The 24,236-nt window shown below is 35.2% G+C and overlaps 1 protein-coding gene across 10 annotated transcripts in view; it reads left to right on the forward strand.

The window, feature by feature from the left end:
* Positions 1-24,236, forward strand: part of CNTLN (centlein) — a 495,968-nt gene that overhangs the window by 277,327 nt on the left and 194,405 nt on the right. For all 10 annotated transcript variants that reach the window (XR_008959874.1, XM_057313468.1, XM_057313469.1 and 7 more), the window contains 3 exons: positions 4,865-4,949; positions 20,402-20,536; positions 21,140-21,319. Coding sequence is in view for 9 of the 10 variants with exons in the window: in XM_057313468.1 (XP_057169451.1) it covers positions 4,865-4,949; positions 20,402-20,536; positions 21,140-21,319 (400 nt within the window). In the remaining variant the exon portion in view is untranslated. The remainder of the gene's footprint in view (positions 1-4,864; positions 4,950-20,401; positions 20,537-21,139; positions 21,320-24,236) is intronic.

A 24,236-nucleotide genomic window follows, 5' to 3' on the forward strand; every position in this document is an offset into this window, starting at 1 on the left:
CTTGAGGCTTTGTGTCTTAGTACAGGCTGTTATAACAGAATACCATAGACCAGGTGGTTAAAAAGCCAAACATTTATTTCTCACATTTCTGGAGGTTAGGAAGTCCAATATCAAGGTGAGTGCTGACTCCATTCCTTGTGAGAGCTTTCTTGCAGACAGCTGCCTTCTTGCTATATATTCACATGATAGAGAGGGAGATCATCTTTCTCATGTCTCTTTATAGATTCCCTAATCCTATTCATGAAGGCTCTATCCTCATGACTTCCCAAAGGCCCCACCTGCAAAAACCAGCACACTGGGGATTAGGGCTTCAACATATGAATCTGAAACATTCAGTCCATAGCATCTTGTTATGGTTAAACACAGCTTGCTGGGTCCTACTCTAGACTTTCTGTACTTAGAGAGGGTGGAAGATAGTGCATTTCTAGCAAGTTCCTAGGTGATGCTAATGCTACTTCTCTGATGACCTGTAGTATAGGAACCACTGGGTTAGACTGTGACTGAATTTATATACATAATTGTGTCATAGGAAATAACCACCCTGGTACCAAGTTCATTTGAAAGCTGTAATAATGCTTTTGTTTGGGTTTTGTGGCATATAGTCTAGTTTTATCCTGCCTCATTTAAAAGGACCACCAGAATGTATTTTGACACTGGTGGGGATTTTAGGGTTATTACAAAAGAGTGGATTAGAAAGACTCAATCCCTGTAAATTAAACTAATTCCTGGGAATTTAAAATTAGACTCATAGCATATCCAGAAAGCAACTTACAGGGGGAGTTTCTGACTGTAATTAATGTCTTGCCTGGGTCTTTGTCTTTGGGTAAACCCATCATGCCCTTCGCTTTGAGATTTGAAGCCATTTTTTCCAGATGCATATACCTTGAATTGATACAGTACTCTTCTGCAATACTCATGATTTTATAATATCAAATTAAAAGTTCAAGTGATAATTTGAGAGTATATATTTGTGGTAAATGAAAGGTAAAGGGTATATATATATTTTCTTTTTTTAATTAAGTTTTTTATTTTAATTCCAGGATAGTTAACATACAGTGTTATGTTTGTTGCAGGTGTACAGTATAGTGATAAAGGGCATATATTTTTAATACATAAAATAGTTTTATAAATCAAAAAATATAAAATGGCAAATACATTTACTGGCACTGGCAAATTACGGAAAGATGGGAAAAAAACATTTCAATTGATAAAAGTATGTTTAATTTCACTCTTAATAAAAGAATCACAAATATAAAGAGAGCCCAGTTGAAGACAATGGACTGTGATTATGCATTAGATGTGCTATCAATTGTTGGTAAATAGAAAATAAAATAATAAAGCAGGATAAAGTGTAAACAGTAAAAACAGTAGTCATAATACATTGTGTTTGTACTGTGTATGTATATCCAGAGGGCTGAACATGGCTAGAGAAAAATCCTGAACCGTGATGTCTGGTCATATATGAATTTATGACCACTAACCTTTGTGGTCTCTAGCACTGCCTAGTAGATATCCTTTTTTTTTTTTTTCTGGCTCACTTACCATCCCAGTATCCTAGAAGACTATTTGATGTTTACTCTCTTGTCAGCTTCTAACACTTTCTTTCCCCTTCTCACTTCAGTTGTTGGATAACTGTTATGAATTTGTTAAATTAATGTTGTTAAGTGGAACAAGGGTGCTGGATGGTGAGCCATGGTTCAACAACAGATCACAAGAGAAATTGAAATAGAGGTTTATTATTCACAGGTGCTGGAGTGAGTACCCAGCATACCTCGAGGGGCCACATGGGAAGTCAAGGACCTGGGGCACATGCTTTTCTGAGAGTTCATGGATGGAGTGCTTTGGGGTTTCCAGGCTAAAGTGGGATTGGTCAAACCAAAAGAACCAGGTTTTAGTCAGCTCTATGGGGCAGGGGTCTTATGTAAGTGACATTTAAGGGAAAGGTATTAGGAGGCAGGGGACACTATTGATCACAAGGGTTGTTGGGGAAGTCCTATAAAGAACTTAAATTTACTTGTGACTCTGCATGCTGCTATCTGGGGCACTTGCATCATCTAGCTTCATTTAAGGTCACTTCAGGCTGCTTGGCCAAACCCAAGTGGATGCCAAGGCAGCAATCATGGAGTAGCTTTAGCTAAACTCTTGACAATCCCCTTGCTTCCTATACCACTGAGTAAATAGAAGCTTTTATAAGAGAGCTTTTACTTCTTCCCATAACCACATCTACCAAAATATCTGAATCTGTACCCATATTTTCTCTCCTTATTTCTTTGGAAGAACTGTTCATGCTGTCATCTGAGCCCAAACAAACTGTGTACTCAAGGACCTAAGGATGTCACTTTGCAGTTCTCCCTTCTCTCTCTCACATCATCAATATCACTCACTGTCTTGGAATATTCCTGTCAACATACTCACTTGCAATTTTATCTTCAAATCTTTTGAGAAAGATATCTTTTGATTTGACATTTTCCTTGAAGTACTGTTCTGTTTCTCTGCTCCTTTTTACAGCAAAATTCCTCTGAAAAGTAGTCTTTACTATCTCTATTTTTTTTTCTCTCTTGATCTCACTCCAATTAGATTTGTATATCCACCATTCTCCTAAAACAGCTCTTGTCAAAATCACCAGTGACTTCAGTACTGCTAAATCCCAGTAGTTTCAGTCTTTATCTTCTTTAGCATGTTTGCAGCATTTGCCAAGGTTGATTCCTTTCTTCTAGAAATACTTGTTCAATTAGCTTTCTGTCTTGATTCTGCTTTTGCATGACTCTTTTTCTTTCATAGTGTCATTGGCTGTTTTTCCCCATCTTACTAATTTATAAATGTGGAGTACTTCAGGACCCAATTCTCAGATTTTTTTTTATCCAAAATCACTCCTTAGGCGATCTCACCTACCCTTTGATCTTAGATATATTTGGATGATACCTAAAGTTTTATCTTCAGCCTTGACTTCTTGACCAATTCCAGACTTGTTTATCCAACCATGTCTTGGATGTTGATAAGACGTCTCAAATTTAGCAGGTCCAAATCCCAAAATCTAATGTCCCTCACTCTCCTCATCTGGATCTCAGATATTGTCTACTCCATCCTTCCAGTTATTCAGACAAAAGCCTAGGAAACATTCTTGACTTCTCTTTTTCTTTTATATCTCTTATCTACTGCATCAAAAAATCCTGTTAGCTCCACCTACAAAATATCAAGAATTTTATCACTTTCTCAGTTATCGCCAATATGACCTATCTTATCCAAATCATCTTTAGTTCTCACCCGAGGTATTTTAGTTGCCTCTTAACTGTTGTCTCTGCTTCCAGTTTTGATTTCTAGAGTCATACACATACTCTAGATGTGTATGATACTCACGAAATATTAATTCGTATTACTTCTCTACTCAAAACTATTCTCTGTCCTCCCATTTTACTGAGAGTCAGATCCAATATATGGCTTAAAAGGCCATATATTACTTTATTTCCAGTGACCATTCTGTCCTTAGCCACTGTTCTCCCCTCTATGGACGTTACTATTTTACTGTTCTTTGGGTACATCAATTGTGCTCTTGCCTCAGTGTCTTTGCATTTGCTACTGGTCTTTTTTTTTTTTTTCCTCTGGAAATTTTGTGCTTGCCACTAAGTTGTCCCCCTCACCCCATCTTGAATTAGGTTTTATATTAGTAGCTTGGGGCTCTTAGCCAACAGTGACACAGAGAATTTGTTATATTTAGTACCTGAGCTGTGGAGTGTTTTGGCTCAGCGCCTGATTGGGATGCTGTCTATAAACTTTTGCCTGTCTAAACTTTCATGTAATCCTTAGCTCCAGGAGGGTGGGGAGAGATTTTTTCCAGACTCCTTTCAGGAGCTGGGAGTCCCACCCTAGTCTCTGGTTTCAAACTATGAGTGTAGCTATCCTTCTGCATATTGAGCAGGATACTTTTTCCCAATTATCCCCAGGCACCAAGCTCTTTTTCACCTTCGCCTTCATTGAGACCTGGATAGTATACAAGACCTTCATCGTTGTTTATAGCATTGTATTTCTGTTTAGTTTGTAATCCTTAGATTTGGCTGTGTCTCCTTAATTTTTTTCTTTCATGTTTTTCTATTAATATTATAAACTGAGAGAAGAGGGAAGAGCCTTAAAGTGTGAACTTACTATGCTAACTTACTGGAAGTCTAATTTAAGTTTTTAAAATGTAGCAGTATACCATCTGAATTTATTTCTTGCAACCAGTGATGTGCTTTTCTGATTGGTGTCTCTTCATTCTGATAATTGCTTTGTGCCTTCTATGGCCCTTTCCTTCATTTCACTTTTTCCCAATTGAGGGTTTTCTTCTTCCTTACCTGTCTACTTTGGATTCATTAGTGATTTAGGTATAGATTTCTGCTTACCTATTTTTAAAGTTTTTAAAAAATAGAAATAAATGTCCAATAAATTTCTATCCTATTTTTAAAAATGTTGGTTATTATGAAATCTCTAGCTATCGTTTGAGTCTTTTACTTCAAAAGTGATATTTTAGTCTTAATTTAATCATGTGTATAAAATGTTTATGTTAAGAACATGTCATATTTATTAATTATTTTAAATTGATGATATAGTGGTTATTGCTATATTAAATATGTTTTAAGTATTTTTTTTGTCATGCATCTAAATCTGGAAACTAAACTATTGTTTTGGTATGAAGTTGTCTTGGTTGTCAGTAGTTTTTAAGTAAGTTGTTGTCACTTGCCATATGGTTTCTGATTAATTCTGAAAGGGCTGTCAACCCCAGATAATTTAATTTTCTATATTTTTTAAAGTGATACTCATTTTCGGGATGTGAAAATTTAAGGGGTTAGCTACCAGTTTTGACTAATAAACGCTATATTTTTCTTTCTAGAGAAAAACAGAAATCTGAAGCTAAAGACAGAAAAGTTTTAGAAATTCTGCAAGTCAAGGATGCTAAAATACAAGAATTGGAACAGGTTGGTGTTGTACCAGAAAATACTAAAAATTAATATTTTATTTCAGGAGTAGATCTTTATTTTTAAATTTTTTTTGCAATAATGTTCATTAAGAATATCAGGGTCATTATATCAAATCGTTACTATTTTGAAACTACTGTAGTCAGATTATTCTTCACTAGTGTACTTCGCTTATAGCAAAGATGTTGTTTTCTGAATTAGTAGGCTATGTCATTTATACTTTAAAACTCAAGATAGTTATGGTTTTATAGTAGTATCTAGAATTATTCATTGTTTTATTGAGTTTTACCTTTTATTATTAGCAGTTACCATTTTATTACTAGTAGTATCATTGAAACTTACAAATTTTTAGATGGTTTCATTTATAGAAAAGATTAACAAATAACTGGGATGATTTTATTTGATCTCTTGAAAATGTGTACTTTCGATTCATACAATCTCATGTTCTGCATATAATCAGTAAATTATACAATTACATATATAACAAGACTATATGTGATTATATAATCAGTATATTATCACTGCAAAAATCCATGTGATCAGCACTTCCCAGAACTATTTTAAAGTATAAACATCTCAAAAATGAAGGAGAAAGAAATTTATTGTAAGAATGACCTATATTGTGCTAAAATATTTAAGTTCATTTTGCACCCAGTTGCTCATTGTGTGCTGAATTGCCTGTAATTTTTCTGGGGTGATTGGAAGCTCTGTTTGGAGACTTTGCTCTTTGACTTCTGACTCTATTTTCCTTCCTAGCCAATTACAGTTTTGAGAGAACTTTGATCTAAGTTTGATTATTGTTAAAAGTTGTTTTATTAAAGGACTTCAGGTGGAAGTTAACTTAGAAAAGATTCAATTATTATTATGTTCTCTACATCCATATAATGTCTTTCTAAAATGGAATATAGACTCCTATATGACATTTAAATTAGAAGTTTATACATTCTCCCATGTTGTGTTTTCCTTCTAGGAAATATCATAATTGATACTATGATGATAAAATTTTAGAAATAACATTTTAGTCAGTTTGCTATGAGAAAAAGAAAGCAGTTATATTTGCTACCTGAATATCAAAAAATAGCAAAAGGAATCCTAAGATGGATAAATACTGTTCTGTACCTACTATATTAATTAAGCTAGGCTAAGCTGCCTAATAGATACAACCTTGTGACTTAAAAGTGGCAAATGCCATTTGTATTCGTACTTCATTGAGAAAAACTAGCCTCAAGATTCAGGAGGTTTGGGAAAATGTATATCCAGGCTGAGCAATCTATCTTCAGGTACCACTCTATTGATGGAGGAGAATGGATTTTGCCACTCTTTGATATTCTTTGGTTTTAAGTTTACAGTGCTTTAGGGAATGCTCAGATTACCAGATCTAGATGGCTAACTATAGCATACCATTTTTTAAAATGTTAGCTCTTAAAATGACAATATATTTCCACTTTTCTTTGCTAAATTCTTTTTCTACTTCCTCTTCCTTGGGTAGATAGTATTCAATTATTTACCTTTTTGAGCAGAGTCACTTAGCTCATGAATAAAATACTAAATTTCCTTAAGAGAAATTATTTGTTTTTTAGAGGCCCTAATTTCTTAGACTAAATCATGTATATTTTTGTTCAATGATGGTTATAACTTTCCACAAGGTATAATATATTAAATGTATATACTATCCTGTGATGGTACTAGGGAAAATTTCGAGTTGTAATTCTAGCCTTTAATGATTTTTAAATCCCTTTGAGGAGTAGGGTGGGGATAAAAGTAAGGTGCAAGTAACCATATTCTCCTACATGATATTACAGATTGTGAGAGGATGGGGAACCTCGTATAGCAATTCACCTTTGCATCCCTGACATCCAGTATTTACCGTATTGTGTGGCATATAACAGATTCCCAGTGAATATTGTTGAATGAGTAATATTATTATTATTATTATTATTATTATTATTATTATTATTTTATTGAAGTATGATTGGCATACAATAGCCTGTTAGTTTCGGGTATACATCATAGTGATTTAATATTTGTATACATTATGAAATGGTCCCCACAAGAAGTCTAGTTACATCTGTCATCATACAAAAATATTGTAATATTTAAGACTTTTTCCTATGCTGCACATAACATCCCCATGAATTGTTTATTTTATAACTGGAAGTTTGTACCTCTTAATTCCCTTCACCTATTTCACCCACATTCCACTTCCCTACCTTTTGGCAACCACCAGTGTGTTCTCTGTATATGTGAAACTGTTTCTGTTTTTTTTGTTTGTTCCTTTGTTTTTTTAGCTTCCATATATAAATGAAATGATACAGTGTTTGTCCTTTTCTGTATGACCTATTTCATTTAGCATAATACCCTCTAGGTCAATCAATGTCACAAATGGCAAGATCTCATTCTTTTCTAACACTGAGTAATATTCCACTCTACATATACCACATCTTCTTTATCCATTTATCTCGCCATGGATGCTTTTTGGTTGCTTTAATATCTTCGCTATTTTATATAATGGTACAATAAACATAGTGGTTCATGTATCTTTTCAAACTAGTGTTTTCATTTTTGGGGGGCAAATATCCAGTAGTGAAATTACTGGATCATGTGGTATTTCTATTTTTAACTTTTTGAGGAACCTCCATACTATTTTCCACAGTGGCTGCCCCAAGTTACATTCCCAACAGTACATGAGTGTTCTGTTTTCTTCACTTCCTTACCAACACTTGTTATTTTTTGTCTTGTTGATACTAGCCATAATGACAGGTGAAAGGTGATATCTCATTGTGGTTTTGATTTGGATTTCCCTGATGATCAGTGATGTTGAGCATCTTTTCATGTGTCTTGTGGCCATCTTTATGCCTTCTTTGGAAAATTGTTTCTTTGTGTCTTCTACCCATTTTTAATTGGATTATTTGTTTTGGGGGGTTGTGTTGGATAAGTCCTTTATATATTTTGAATACTAACCATCTATCAGATATGCCATTTGCAGATATCTTCTCCCATTCAGTAGGTTACCTTTAGTTTTGTTGATGGTTTCCTTTGCGTGCGGAAGCTTTTTATTTTGATGTAGTCCCAACAGTTTATTTTTGCTTTTGTTTCCCTTGCCTCAGGAGACATATCTAGAAAAATGTTGCTGTGGCTGATGTCAGAGAAATGACTGCCTATGTTGTGTTCTAGGATTTTTATGGTTTCAGGTCTCACATTTAAGTCCTTAAACCATTTTGAGATTATTTTTGTGTAGAATGCAAGAAAGTGTTCCAGTTTCATTCTTTTGCATGTAACTGGCCAGTTTTCCCAACACCCATTTGTTGAAGAGACTTTTTCTCATCATATATTCTTATCTCCTTTATCAAAGATTAATTGACCATATAATTGTGGGATTATTTCTGGGCTTTCTTTTCTGTTCCTCTGATGTATGTGCTTATTTTTGGGTCAGTACCTTACTGTTTTGATTACTACTGTAATATAACTTGAAGTCTGGAATTGTGATGCCTCCAGTTTTGTTTTTCTTTTTCAGGATTGCTGTGGCTCTTTAGGGTCTTTTTGTGGTTCCATACAAATTTTAGGGTTGTTTTTCTAGTTCTGTGAAAAATGCTGTTGGTGTTTTGATAAGGAGTTCATTAAATTTATAGATTACTTTGGGTAGTATAGACATTTTAACAATAATCCATGAGCATGAAATGTCTTTCCATTTCTTTGTGTTGTCTTTCATCAATGTTTTATAGTTTTCAGAGTATGAGTCTTTCACTTTTTTGGCTAAGTTTATTCCTTGGTATCTTATTATTTTTTTGGTGCAGTTATAAATGGAATTATTTTCTTAATTTCTCTTCCTGCTTCTTCATTATTAGTATATAGAAATGCAGTGGATTTCATATATTGATTTTGTATCCTGCAACCTCACTGAATTCATTCATCAGTTCTCATAGTTTTGTATGTGTGCGTGTGCGTGTGGAGTCTTTTGGATTTTCTGTATATAGTATCATGTCATCCGCAAATAGTGAAAGTTTTACCTCTTCCTTACCAAGTTGGATTCCTTTTATTTCATTTTGTTGTCTGATTGCTATGACTAGGACTTCCAGTACTATACTGAATAAAAGTGGTGAGAGTGGACATACTACATCCTTTTCTTGTTTCTAATCTTGGGGAATGGTCTTGGTTTTTCACCACGGAGTATGATGTTAGCTGTGAATTTTCATATATGGCCTTTATTACGTTGAGGTATGTTTGCCCTAAACCTACTTGTTGAGGGTTTTTATTCTGAATGGATGTTGTACTTTGTCAAATGCTTTTTCTGCATCTAATGAAATGATCATATGGTTTGATCCTTTTCTTTGTTGATGTGTTGTATCAAGTTCATTGATTTGAACTACCCTTACATCACAGGAATAAATTTCACTTGACCATGGTGAATATTTTTTAATGTATTGTTGTATTCAATTTGCTAATATTTTGTTGAGGATTTTTGTATCTATGTTCATCAGAGATCGTGGTTTGTAGCTCTCTTCTTTGTAGTGTATATTTGGTTTTGGTATCATGGTAATCCCATTCTCCTACAATGAATTTGGAACCTTTCCTTTTCTATTTTTTCGAGTAGTTTGAGAAGAATAAATATTAACTCTTCTTTAAATGTTTGGTAGAATTTACCTGTGAAGCTGTCAGGTCCTGGACTTTGTTTGTTGGGAGTTTTCTGATTCATTTTCCTTGTTGCTAATTGATCTATTTTCTGTTTTTCCTAATTCAGTTTTGGTAGGTTATATGTTTCTAGGAATTTATCCATTTCTTCTAGGTTTTCCAATTTGTTGGCATATAATTCTTCATGGTATTCTCTTAAAATCCGTTGTATTACTGTGGTGGCAGTTGCTATTCCTCTTCTTTCATTTATGATACTGTTAGTCCTCTCTCTTTAAAAAAAATTTTTTTTTGATGAGTCTGGCTAAAAATTTGTCAATTTTGTTGATCTTTTTAAAAAACCAGCTCCTGGTTTCATTGATCTGTTTTATTATGATTATGATTATTATTTTAGTTTCTCTTTCATATATTTCTGCTCTAATCTTTATTATTTCCTTCCTTCTACTGGTTTCGGGTTTGGTTTGTTCTTCTTTTTCATTTCTATAGATTTAAGATTAGGTTGTGTATTTGAGATTTTTCTCGCTTCTTGAAGGAGGCCTGTATTCCTATAAACTTCCTTCTTAGAACTGCTTTTGCTCCATCCCAAAGATTTTGGACTGTTGTATTTTCATTTTCATTTATCTCTTTGTATTTTCTTTATTTCCTTTTTGATTTCTTGGTTGACCCATTCATTGTTTAGTAGCATGTTACTTAACTTTCCTGTCTTTATGTTCTTTACAGATTTTTTTCCTTGGTGTTGTTTTCTGGTTTCATAGCATTGCGGATGGAAAAGATGCATGCTATCTATAACTTCGATTTTTTGAATTTTTTGAGACTTGTTTTGTGGCCTAAAATGTGCACTTAAAAAGAATGCGTATTCTCCTATTTTAGGATGGAATGTTCTGAGTATATCTGTTAGATCCACCTAGTTGATTTTCTGTATGGATGTTCTATCCATCACTATAAGTGGGTGTTAAAAGTCCCCTACTATTATTGTATTACTATTGATTACTTCCTTTATGTGTGTTATTTTTAGCTGCTTATGTGTTTCGGTGCTCCCATGCTGGGTGCATAAATATTTATAATTATTATAACTTCTTGTTGGATTGTGCCCTTTGATTATATAGTGTCCTTCTTTGTCTCTTGTTACCATCTTTGTTTTAAAGTCTATTTTGTAATATAAGTATTGCTACCCAACCTTCTTTTCAATTCCGTTTATGTGATACATGTTTTTCCATCCATTTACTTTGAATCTGCATGTGTCTTCAGGTCTGAAATGAGTCTCCTGTTGGCAACATATGAATGGGTCTTGTTTTTTTATCCGGTCCATCACCCTATGTCTTTTGATTGGAATATTTAGTTAATTTATAATCAAAGTAATTATTGATAGGTATGTACTTATTGCCATTTTGTTGCTCATTTTATGGTTATTTTTGTAGTTCTTTTCTATTCCTTTCTTCTCTTGGTCTCTTCTCTCATGGCTTCCTGGCTTTCTTTAGTGATACACTGGATTTCTTTCTCTTTATTATTTTTCACATCTGTTCTGGTGTTTTATTTGTGGTTACCATTGGGTTTGTATATAACATCTTATGCATACAACATTTTATATTACATTGATTGCCCACTTACGTTTGAACCCATTCTTTTCTTCCCTCCCCTGCCACCTTTTCGGTATGTGGTGTCTTACTTTACATCCTTTTATTTTGTGAATTCCTTGACTGAATTTTACAGATATACAAATTTTTATTTCTTTTGTGCTTTCTGCTTTTCTTACTCCTACTAATGGCCTTTTCTTTCCATTCAAAGAGTTCCTTTAACATTTCTTGTAGGCTGGTTTAGTGGTGATGTATTCTTTTAACTTTCTTTGTCTGGGAAACTCTTTATCTCTCCTCCTGAATGATAGCCTTTCTGGACAGAGTATTCTTGGCTGCAGGTTTTTTCCTTTCAGTACCTTGAATATATCATGGCACTGTTTTCTGGCCTGCAAAGTTTCTGTTAAAATCAGCCAGTAGCCTTATGGGGTTTCCCTTGTATGTAACTGTTTTCTTTTCCCTTGCTGCTCTTAAAATTCTCTCCTTATCACTGCTTTTTGCCATTTTAATTATTATCTGTCGTGGTATGGACCTCCTTGGGTTGATTTTGTTGGGGGCTCTCTATGCCTTGGGAATTTCAATTTCTCTTTCCTTCCCCAGATTTGGGGATTTTTTAGCTATTATTTCTTCAAATAAATTTTCTGTCCCCTTTTTTCTCTCTTCTTCTGGGATTCCTATAATGGGAATGTTATTATACTTGATGGAGTTGTTGAATTCCCTATATCTATTTTCATTTTGTATTATTATTTTTTACTCTTTCCTGTTCAGCTTCATTGCTCTCCATTACTCTTTCCTCCAGGTCTCTGATTTGTTCTTTTTCTCTCATCTGTTTATTCCATGTAGTGTATTTTAAATTTCAGTTATTTTTATTATTTTTATTTTTTTAGAGATAGAGCATGTCAGTGGTGGGGGAAGGGCAGAGGGAAAGGCAGAATCCTAAGCAGACCTCCCCACTGAGCACAGAGCCTGATGTAGGGCTTGAACTCATGACCCTGAGATCATGACCTGAGCCGAAATCAAGAGTTGGACATTTGACTGAGCCACTCAGATGCCCCTTAATTTCAGTTTGAGTTCTTCATCTCTGTTTGGTTCTTTTTTATATGTTTTCTCACTCTTTCCTAAGGACCTCACTGAGGTCCTCCACTCTTTTTTCAAGTCCGGTGAGTATCTTTATGAACTTTACTTTAAATTCCCTCAGTCATATTACTTCTCTCCATTTCATTTAGCTCTCTTGCTGTGATTTTGTCCTGTTCTTGCTTCTGGGACATACTTCTCTGTCTTCTCACTTTGTCTAACTCTCTGTGTCTGTTTCTTTGTGGTAGGAAAGTCAGCTATGTCTCCTGGTTTTGAAAGTAGTGACCTTATGAAGAGGAGGTCCTATAGTGTCCTGCAGTGCAATGTCCCCTATTCACCAGAACCTGGCTCTTCAGGGGGTCTCCTATGTGTGTCGTGCCCCCTACCCTTGTGGCTGAACTGCTTTTGCCTTTCAGTCCAGTTGTTTGCAGTCGTTCTCTTTGCCTATTGTTTGCAGGGTTTGGTCCTTCCGTTGTTACTGGGCCAGTCTGGGGCCGCCTTGGGCTTGAGTTGAGTCAGACCAGACATTTGCCAGAGATGTAGTAGCACTGAACTGAAGGGTGCTTTCCCTATATTGTCCCCTGAGACGCTTTTGTTGCTGGGCAGAGCCTGTGGTCAGACCAGATATCTGCCCCAACCCACTGCTGGCTCCCCAGCTGGACTGGTGTGCATGGTTATCTTCCCCTCTCCTTGGAGCAGCAGTCACTTTGGAGTGGTGCTGGCACCTGTTCAGTCTGCTAGCACACTGCCAGGCTTGTGGCACTGCTTATGATGGGCTCTGACTAAGGGTATATTGGAGGGGTCAGGTCAGCAGGAGAACGAGGGTAGGGGAGCACATTGTTAGCAAGGCTTGCACAGGTCTGCTGTGGGAGGGGACCTGGAGCTGCCTTAGAAAACTGCTGCAGGGGTAGAGTGGTTGGATCCATAGGAAAATGTGAGGGCAGGGCACACAGTGCTGGCAAGATCCAAAACTGTCCACTGGGGGAGGGACCTTCAGCCGCCCAAAACTCCTGCCATGGTTGGAGGGTGTGGATCCACGGAAGTACAAGGGTGGGAGTGTGGGGAGGAAAGCAAGGTATGCTGATAGCCAGCTAGGTGGAGTATTGGGGCTGTGTTGGTTTTCGCAGGGTTCTTTCTCTGGGCTGGTGGGTGAAGAGGGAAATGGTACCCACTTAGCTCCTGGAGAAGTATCCCAAAGATCTCTGTCCCTCCAGCACAGACTCTGAGATTAGCAAGGAAATCTTCTTCCTCTATACCTGAGGCATTTTTCAAATTGCTGCTTCTATGCTGTATCTCTACAGGGCTCTTTGTGATGCTATCTCTTTAAGCGTAGGGACTCAGTTTCCTCTTGCTCTCCAGGTTCTCCCAGAGCCAAGCTGGCTGACTTTCAAAGTTCTAGGTGTTAAGCCCCACTGATTGTAAGAACTTGCAAAATTATGCCCCTCTGGTTTTCAAGGTTAAACGTTATGGGGATTTTTGTGTGTGTTTGCGTATGCATGCATTTTCATGTTGATAGTTGGGATATTTAGAGTCTATATCATTTCTTTGAGTGATTAAGTTATTACTTTATATAGTATATTTAATAGTATACGTCTTGCTTCTAACATATTCTGAAAAATGTATATAATGTCTCTCAACTGTGCACTTTAAAAAGGTAAGAAAATTAGTGTATTTTGATTTATTCAGTAGCCTTTGTTTTTCCTGCATTTTAAAGTGAACCTATGGAGAGTAATTGGAGAACTTAATTTCTAATTCTTAGCATTTTTTGGTTGTATTTTTTGTACTGTCAAGATTTATAATGCCTATGTTCCATAACCACCTTCTCCATTATTTTTAGTGTAAATTCTGTGGGAAAATAGATTACATTAGTTTGGTTTTTCTGTTGCTGTATAATAAATTATCATAAACTAGTGCATTAAAACAATACAGTTATTAAGTTGCTGTGGGTCAGGAGCCTGGGCATAACTGGGATCTCATATGGTTGTAATCAAGGTTTCAGTTGGATTGTGCTCTCACATGGAGGCTTGGTTTAGGAAAAATCTGCTTCTAAGCTCATTCAGGTTGTTGATGGTATCCATGCTCTTGCAATTTAAGACTGAAGTCCAAAATGGGACCAAAATCTGTTAGGCCTCTTCAGAGAAGGAGAAGTAATAGATGTGCATACATATGTCTGTTTATCTATCTATCTGGAGAAGGAAATTGATTTTAAGGCATTGGCTCCCCAGTTGTGGGCTCACAAGTCTGAATTGTGCAAGGCTGGCCGGCAAGGTGGAGACCCAGGGAAGAGTTACTGTTGCAACTCAATCAAAAGGCAGTCTGGAGGCACAGTTCCTTCTTCCTCAGAGGACTGTAGCCCTTTCTCTTATGGTCTTCAGTTGATTGGATGAGGCCCAGTCACATTATGGAGAGGTAGTCTTCTTTACTCAAAGTCCACTGATTTAAATGTTAATCACATCTGAAAAGTATGTTCACAGTAACATCTAGACTGGTGTTTCATCAAAAACTATCAAAAACTGGATACTGTGGGTACTGTGGCATAGCCAAGTTGACACTTAAAAGTGACTAAATGGGTAAAAAGTTCTGAGGTGAATAGGCCTTTAGTGTGAGGTTTTATGTTTATCTGTCTAGGGCTTAGGCCGTGTTTACCGTTGGCTGTAGCTGTATGTGTCAGAGGCTAAACTTTGTTTTATTGTTCTTTTTTATTTGGGTTTCTGTAGAAGTTTCTTAAATATCATCTGAGACACACAGTTCTTTCCATTGTGTTCCCTGGTTGTTACACAAAAGCCCTACTGATGTGGTGAGGTGTCGGGGGAGGGGAAGTATTCTAGAGTCCCATAATTAGGTCTCAGTCTTTTAGAGAGCTTGTGTCCCTACACTGTGACCTTCATAAGTGCTTCTCAATTATTTCCTCCTCGGATTATTAGGAAGGCTAGATAAAGGGTGCTGGAGTTAGTTATTTCCCTTCTGCCAAGTTGGTTAGGCTCTGACAAAACTTCCCTAAGATTGGGCTTTTTTGGACCTTTTAACTCTCAAAACTTCTCCACTTTGATCTTCCAGCAATCTGTTAATTGCAGATTAGATTTTCCTACCTGGGTAGTGGTTCCCATGGAGTTTTCTGCTCTGGTAAATTGCCACTATATGTATCTAACTGTCTGTTTCTCTAGTTTGGGGAACAACAGTTTGCTCTATGACCCCAGTTCTTTGACAGATCTAAGAAGAGTTGTTGATTTTTAGTTACTTCAGCTTTTTCTCATGTTTGTGAATAGGAGAGATGACTTCCAAGTTCCTTACGTGCTTGGGGGGAAACTGGAAGTCCCTCCAGTATGTTTCTGTTGTTCCACTGAGCAATATTAATTTTTAAGACTTATAGCCTATGGAGGAGAGTAACACTTAAGAATGACAATTCTTATAGCTTATTTAAATCTTACTTATGTATTTAGTCAAATGTCTAGAAAGTTACACACACCCACACATACACACATTCATGCACGCTTTTTTTTAGCTGTTTGCAGAAAAAACTTTCATAGAAGTACAATAATATTATAACATTTTACTGATGATAGCATAAAACATTGCCTATAACTTCTTTTGGTAAGACTGTGCCTTAGCTTTGTCACTGATGGTTATAAAATAAATCATGTAATAAATTCCCCTTCTAGTATTGCATTAGATAGCATGACTCTGCTCACAGCCTAGTGTATTGTATTTAATTAGATGATGATTGCTCTTTAACATTATATGCCCACTCCACCCCACCCTTTTTTTTAACCTTATAGGAAGCTCAGAGATAAGTTTTGGTTTTCAGTTACAAATAGATCTGTTACACCTTCTTTTTTCTCCATTTACCATTGTTTTAGTTGTCGTGGCTTCATAACTTTTCTGTTTTTTACTAAAACTTTCATGCCCATTTGAAAGTAGGTCATATAAATAATATATTAACTATGCTCAAGTATTGCTCAATAGAGTTTTATGCTGCTGCCCCTCCTTCCCCTTTTTTCCTGCGTCATACTCTATCATTCTCTTCTTACTCTATAGACTTCTCTTGACCATGATATGAATTATTCATTTCATGTCTTATCCATAATAAATTATTTGTTCCAGACATACTTTCTCTTGTCACCCCTTATGCTTTATGGTTCCTTTGAGTTCTATTTGCTATTTTAATATTAACTCAAGCCAGACCATTAAGAATGTACTCTATCCAGAGAAGTTTGTTGAAAAGTTTCATAAAGCTACTTTTTAAAATGAACTACAGCTGTATATACCTGTACTTTCATTATTTAAAGTAGATCAGTAAGAGCATACTTTAATACGAAAATATTTTGCATTATACAAAATTTTACAAATCTTTAAAGGTTTAACTTATTGGTTGTCTTTTATTGGGAGTGCATCTTTATCTATTACTTTAATGATTATTCAACATAATATCAGATTTATCAAACTAATTACAAGAATATTGATAATTTGGGTTAACTAATTACCTACTGTGTTACACTTTCTTATTTAAAAATTAAGTCTATATTTGGCCTTGTTGATTACTAAATTCACTCAAATGCTGGAATTCAAATTATTAAGTAATTCTCATGAAAGGGCTTGCTGTTGGTGTTTAAGTTGTCAATTTCTGTTAAGTTTAGCTGAACATGAATGGGCAATCCCTTCTAAAACTTTAATCATTTGGTTCAGTGTTCTTTCCTTCCTAAGATCTAAATAATTTCCAGAATAGATGAGGATTCTCAAGTTTTGTCAGTTCTCCTTTCAAAGGAGAGGTCTATAGATAATCTGTAAACAGTCTTAGTGTTCATATGATTGAATTTATCATTCTGTGTCAATCTCATTCATAAACATTTGCTAATCTGGTTTGGAAAGCATTATGAGTACATAGATAGTATGTAATGTGTCTAATGAATAATCTGGGCAAGACAGAAATCTAGAATGGGTAGAAATTACTGTGACAGTTTGGGGAAACCTTCATGGAGGAAGGGAGAGATTGAATCTTGAAGGAGGGTAACACTTAGATGAGAATAGAAAAATAGGCTGTGATTTGTGGATGGGCCACACTTATGCATCTATTCTTAAGCTGTTTGATTGATGTCAGGCACATTTAAAATAGGAAATAAATTATAAATTATAAATAATATTAAAATAGGAAATAAAAATTAAAACTATATTGAGGAACCATTTATACTTAGTAGATTTGTAAAAGTTTACTCAGCTTGAGAGTCAAGTGTTGGTGCAAATGTGGAGCTGTGAGAACTCTTGAAGTGCTTATAGCCTATGACTTAGTGACTTTACCTCCAAATATGATCTTAAGCAATATTTTTTAAACTTTTATTAATATGACCCCTACACTGAAAAAAGTACATTCTACTAAATGACCCTAGTATACCCACACATGAAATAAAATTTTATATAATAATTGTCTTTACTATGTATAATAAAAGTAAAAATATAACAAAGTATGTACCAAATATGAATTTAATAATATTTAAATAAACTATAAATCAAGAATTAAACACTGTAAAATTTAGGAGATACTTAATATAAAGTATTTGCTTCTTTCATAATTTTATCCTACGGCATAGTTTTTTTGCTACGAATTTATGCTTGCTTACATTTTGATATTTTCTATTGTATTCTATTCCACTTTTAAAGAATGCTGATTGTAATGACTAAATTGATTTAATGACCCATTACTAGGCTGCAGTCTGTAGTTTGAAAAATACTGCTTTGGAGAAATTCTTGCTCATCTGTATCAGGAGACATGTTTAAGAGTGTTTATAGCAACATTGTTTGTATACCCCTTTTCCCAAAATGGGAAACAGCTGAAATATACACTGACAAGAGATAGATAAATATATTATAGTATACTTATATAATAGAATAATATTATACACCAAGGTAATTGAACTGTAGCTACACCTATCAGTATGGATGAATTTGGGATCACATGTTGAGCAAAAAATAGCAAGATACAGAATATGTATAGTATGATTTAATTTATATAAAGTTCAAAAATAAGCTAAACTGTATAGTATATCAAATAAGGATATGTATGTCTTCAAACTATACAGAAAGACAAGAGAAGGCTAAGAACCAAAGTTGTAGGATAGTGCCTTGCCCTGGAGGACCTGGAAGTATTAAGGATCAGGGGCCTACAGAGGACTCAAAGATAATGGTAAAATTGTGTTTCTGAATTAGGTGGTCATGGATACGAGGCTGCTCTTTTTGTTCTATTCTTCATACCTTATATATTTCTCACAGATTATTTTTGTATGTGTTCAGTATTTAATTTTACTTTTTTTTTTTTTTTAAGATTTTATTTATTTATTCGACAGAGATAGAGACAGCCAGCGAGAGAGGGAACACAAGCAGGGGGAGTGGGAGAGGAAGAAGCAGGCTCATAGTGGAAGAGCCCGATGTGGGGCTCGATCCCAGAACTCCGGGATCACGCCCTGAGCCGAAGGCAGACGCTTAACCGCTGTGCCACCCAGGCGCCCCTAATTTTACTTTTTTTAAGAGAGAGAGCATGTGCATGTGAGCAGTGGTGGGGGTCGGGATAGAGGGAGAGGGAGAGAGAGACTCTTAAGCAGACTACACCCAGTGTTGATGTGGGGCTCAATCTCACCACCCTAAGATCATGACCTGAGCTGAAATCAAGAGTGGCACACTTAACCAACTGAGCCACCGAGGTGCTCCTAAAATATTTTTAATTAGAAGTAAAGTAAAATCGACAATTAACATTATAGCTTAAAAAATTAGAATGTAGGGGCGCCTGGGTGGCTCAGTCGTTAAGCATCTGCCTTTGGCTCAGGGCGTGATCCCAGGGTCCTGGGATCGAGCCCCACATCAGGCTCCTCCGCTGGGAGCCTGCTTCCTCCTCTCCCACTCCCCCTGCTTGTGTTCCCTCTCTCGCTGGCTGTCTCTTTCTCTGTCAAGTAAATGAATAAAATCTTAAAAAAAAAAAATTAAAATGTAGTAGATACTCTCACTTTATTCCTGAAAGTCACCCTGTTTCACATCTTATCCCTAAAGCTCCTCCTCAAGTCACTTGGAGCATGTTTACTCAGGAGTAAATATGGGAGTACAAAATAAATTGATATTTAAGAATCAGATCAGCATCACTGATAGATCAGAGATGGAATGAAGGTCAGGGTTTTCTATTGAGCATCCTACTTAATAACAGAACAGTATGTTATAACTTCATGTGCCTTCTTGGCTGATAGGCCACTGGGGCTTTGGGGAAGGGTGCAGTTAAGAATGACCTGGAGACTTTCAAAAAGCTTATAAGCATGTAGTGGGTGGTTAATAAATATTAGTTGAAAAAATGAACAAAAGTTGGGTTGACAAAAGTTGAAGAAGTTTAGAAAGAGATAGTATCAGGATATGGATTTCGGTTTTGGCACGCTAGTTTCAAGTTCCAGCAGATAATCCAAGTGGAGGTATTATATTGAAAGTTGGAAATGTGGCATTGGTGATTGGGAGAGAATCAGGGCTGAATTAGGATTAGTAAGACTCTCAAACAGAGATGAGAACAGAAGCCAAGAAGGGGTAAATAAATTTTCTGAGAGAAGAGCTGTAGAGATAAGAGGGAAACGAAGAATTGAGTCAGGGACACATCCCGTAATTAGGTATTGTTTAGGTATCTTTGGCAGGCGAAAAGAACATCCAGTTAAAAACTATGGCAGTTTTAATTCCTGAATATTTTTTCTACACAGCAAGGTATCTTTGGTACCAAAACAAACTTTCTATTTTCCAATCTTAAAAATTATGTATGCCTTTGTAAAACTATAATTGTTTCTCTAAAAAATATTTTCTTCCAAATGATACTCAAATAAGAGTAATTCTTATCTTAGCTACATACACATGTTCTTTGATTGGAATGTTTTATGAAATTTTGTTTTTCTTTTGTTATGCACCTAAATCCCAAAAGTTCGCTTTTTGAATGTGGCAATATTTGGCATCCAGTTTTTATGTGTTCTTCATCTTAAACTAATAAACATACTTGCACTGTTTACCTGAAAATTGATGGGCATGTCACCAGAAATGAGAATTGTGATAATAGACATTATTATGAAAACTAGTTAATCCTAATATTTTCAATCAAAATGTGAAACTTTTTAAATAAAATGATTTTTTCTTAGAAATACCAATTTACCAATAATTATATATTTTTTTCCATAGAGAGAAACAGGACTACAAATAGAAATAAATGACCTTGTAAAACGGAAGATTGCAGTTGATGAAGAAAATGCTTTCTTAAGGAAAGAATTCAGTGACTTGCAGAAGAAATTTAAAGATAAAAGTCAAGAAGTTAAGGTGTGTTGGCTTGTACATAGTTTTACAGTACTATTGCTTTGAAGTCTTCCTTTAAGCTTTGTCAGCCTTTGTGGCACAGAAAGTGACAAGCTTGGAGGAAAAATTGCCTTAGGCCCTGCTGTACCACACAGTTTTCTCACATGCAAAAACTGAGAAAGATGCTTTAAAGATAAGACTCCAAGCTTTATAACTTTCAGATAAATAGTTAATGATGGAAATGGAGCTAAGAAAGTAGGAGTGTGAATATGTGGCTTCTTGTAATTAGATTCTGATGGGACTGGCATTATTAATTGATAAAACCCAGGTCTGGGAGGATATGTCTGTGTGGGTCTCAAAAATAGCTGGGGACAGCATCAAAGGCAGCTTGATCAATTAATGGGCTCTTTGCAAATGTGTACTCATCAAAGCTGTCATCCAGTGAAAAAATATGACCCATCCACCTGCATGAAAAGAGGCCAATAAAAGTATACAGGTGACCTTGGCCATCAAATATAGAAGAAGCTGCTGTGAGGGTAAAACTGCACAGTTTATATTTGCTGATTAGTTCTCACCTTTTTTGTTGTTGTTGTTTTGTTTATCGGCCCTTGTGGTACTGTTCTACAGGACACTAAGGAGAGTGTACAGAATAAGGAAGAGCAAAACAGACTGGTTATAAAAAATCTGGAGGAGGAAAATGAGAAATTAAGTACCCGCTGTGCTGACCTGCTAAATGACCTGGAGAAACTGAGGAAGCAAGAAGCACATTGGAGAAAAGAAAAACATAGCATTGATGCAAAAATAAAGGTATGCAGTGATAGTGGAGAGAATGAGAATAATGCCGTTATTTCGGATCTAACTTCTTATACGAAGTTTATTACATGGAATTTTCTTTAAATAACAAGTTATATATTCAAATCCACCAGTGGGAACCAGCATTAATTTATATTCCTTCACTTAAGACCCACAGCTTTTTAAAAATTGATGTTGCAAAGCAGGAAACTGACTTCAAATAGTTATCTAAAATGTAATCATTAAAAAATAAAGGCTATAGCATTTTGAAATGAAACATGTTTTGAAAAAACATATTTAGAATCATGAGGTTTGACTTTTATCAGTTAGAGCTTAAATTTATAAATATAGCTAGAATTCATTACAATAGACTCTTAAGAATGTATTTTCCAGGTCTTTTTAAAAATGTGGAAAAAGCACAAAACAATTGAAAAATACTCATATGTGTTTTGAAGATGGCGCTTTTCTTTGGCTTAGGAGGGCCTTATTCATAGTAATAATATATTTTCATAGAAGATAAAGGTACAATCAATCTTTGTAATATGTCCATCAGTATTTTTCAAAATAATACTTTTTTTGGTGGCTTTCTCTTTGTCTTGAGAATGTTTTTGTTAATTTTTTTTCCATCGAATTTCAGGTTTCTCTTTTAACCGTAGATTTTGTTGAAAAGGCCGGAAACAAATTTTTGTGCTAATAAATATGATAGTGCCTCTATTATGCACACATAAAAAGAATATATAACATAAGCACACAGATGTATATATATAGTGGATATGTGTGTGTCTTTATATAATCATTTTAGAGGTGAAGGGATGTGTATTTCTGAGTGTGTGAATCAGTTCATTGCACATATTTAAGGAAATAATATAAAATCTTCTAGTGTATATCAGGAAACAACTGAGCCATTGAGAGAATTGAATTCTGGTGCATTTTTTTCTCAACTCTCACGTCAGTTTCTGCTTCCCTGCAACCTTTAAGCAGTTTGGTAGTGTGATAAGGGTGAGTGGTACTTCCTTATGTTAATTCATAGGTACATGAGTGTTTGGTGATACTTTTCATATCATTGATGACTATTTGCCACTTAAAAAGTTCATTCTGTGATTTGCTGTGATTTTTAGTTTTACGACTTTTTTTTTTAATTGGGGAGTGTGTCTTATTGATTTGTAGACATTTTTAATTTATTCTGGGTAGTAATACTTTGTTATTATATTACAAGTATTTTGTGTTCTGTGAATCTCAAGTAAGGTGAATTGGACTTTGAAAAGTTTGTGGATCTAGAAAGAGTATGTTTTATTATTCTCTAATGTTTTTGCATTAGAGTTAAAGGAATCTTACATGCTAAAGTTTTCCCTATTCCAAAATCTGTAATCTACTTAGAATTTATTTTGGGGTATGCTGTTTCACACCATTTATTCAATAGTTTATTGATCTGTGATATAATGTCACATCTCAAAGTGTTTCTGGACATCTTATTATTTTCATGGTTTTAGGTATTGTAATTTTATAATTTGGCCCATTATTTAGTAGGAAAGTCTGCTTCTTTATTCTTATTTTTGTAAGTCATGAGCCCTATATGTGCTTCTTCATTATCTTACAATATTTAAGAACTATTTTGTTACTGGGGCACCTGGGTGGCTCAGTTGGTTGAGTTCTTGGTTTCGGCTCAGGTCATGATCTCTGGGTTGTGAGATCGAGTCCCCTATGGGGCTCTGCTCTCAGCAAGGAGTCTGTTGGAGATTCTCTCTCTCTCTCCCTTGCCCTCTGCTCCTCCCCTCACATGCATGCATGTTCTCTCTCTCTCTCAAATAAATAAATCTTAAAGAAAAGGAACGATTTTGTTAGTTTTACTGAAAAATTCTCTTAGAAAGTGGATTGGAACCACACTTAGTTTATGAATTAATCTTGGGAGAATTGTGACCCTACTGTTCACATATGTGGAATAAGATTTTGTAACTTTCTTAAAATGGCATTGTCCCCTGGTATTAGACTTATTCCTATCTACATATATTATCGTAAAAAAGATTGTGTAATGATAAGTAATATTTTAAATGATATTTTAATTATTTCTGGAAGGCAGGATTGTTACTGACTTAACCTTCTTTTCAATAATTTTTTTCTAATTATCTTATTAGTTCTAAAAATTTGTACATTTTCTTTATTTTTCTAAGTTATTAAGAAAACTTTGCATCTTTCTTTCCTGTTTAAAATATTAATTAACATATAATTCACATTTAATCCATTTAAAATTCACAGTCCAAGTGCGCTAGTTTTTAGTTTATGCAGAGTTGTACAGTTATTGCCACAATTACTTTTATAACATTTTCCTCATTTCAAAAAGAAACCCTGTAACCTTTAGCAATCACTCTGCATTTACCCCTTCACCCTGCATCCCTTGATAACCAGAATCTGCTTTCTTTTTCTATAGATTTGTCTATTCTAAACAAGTCATACAAATAAAGTCATAGTAAATGGTCTTTTGTGACTTACCTCTTCTACTTAGAATAATGTTTTCAGTTTATTTATGTTGTAGCATGTATCAGTACGACATTCCTTTTTATTGTTGAATAACATTCTATTACATGGCTATCCTGCATTTTGTTTATTTATCACCAGCAGATGGACATTTGTGTCTTTCAGTAATGTTGCTATGACCATTTGTGTACAAGATTTCATGTATACATACATACATTTTTATTTCTCTTAGGTACATGTAAAGGATTGAGATTACTGAGTCATACAGTAGCTGTTTTTAAGCTTTTGAGGAACTGTCAGACTGGGGAATGAAACATGAGAGACTATGGACTATGAGAAACAAACTGAGGGCTACAGAGGGGAGGGGGGTGGGGGAATGGGATAGACCGGTGATGGGTAGTAAGGAGGGCACATATTGCATGGTGCACTGGGTGTTATACACAACTAATGAATCATCGAG

Source organism: Ursus arctos, unplaced genomic scaffold (genome assembly GCF_023065955.2).
Source record: "Ursus arctos isolate Adak ecotype North America unplaced genomic scaffold, UrsArc2.0 scaffold_18, whole genome shotgun sequence".
NCBI classification, from domain to species: domain Eukaryota; kingdom Metazoa; phylum Chordata; class Mammalia; order Carnivora; family Ursidae; genus Ursus; species Ursus arctos.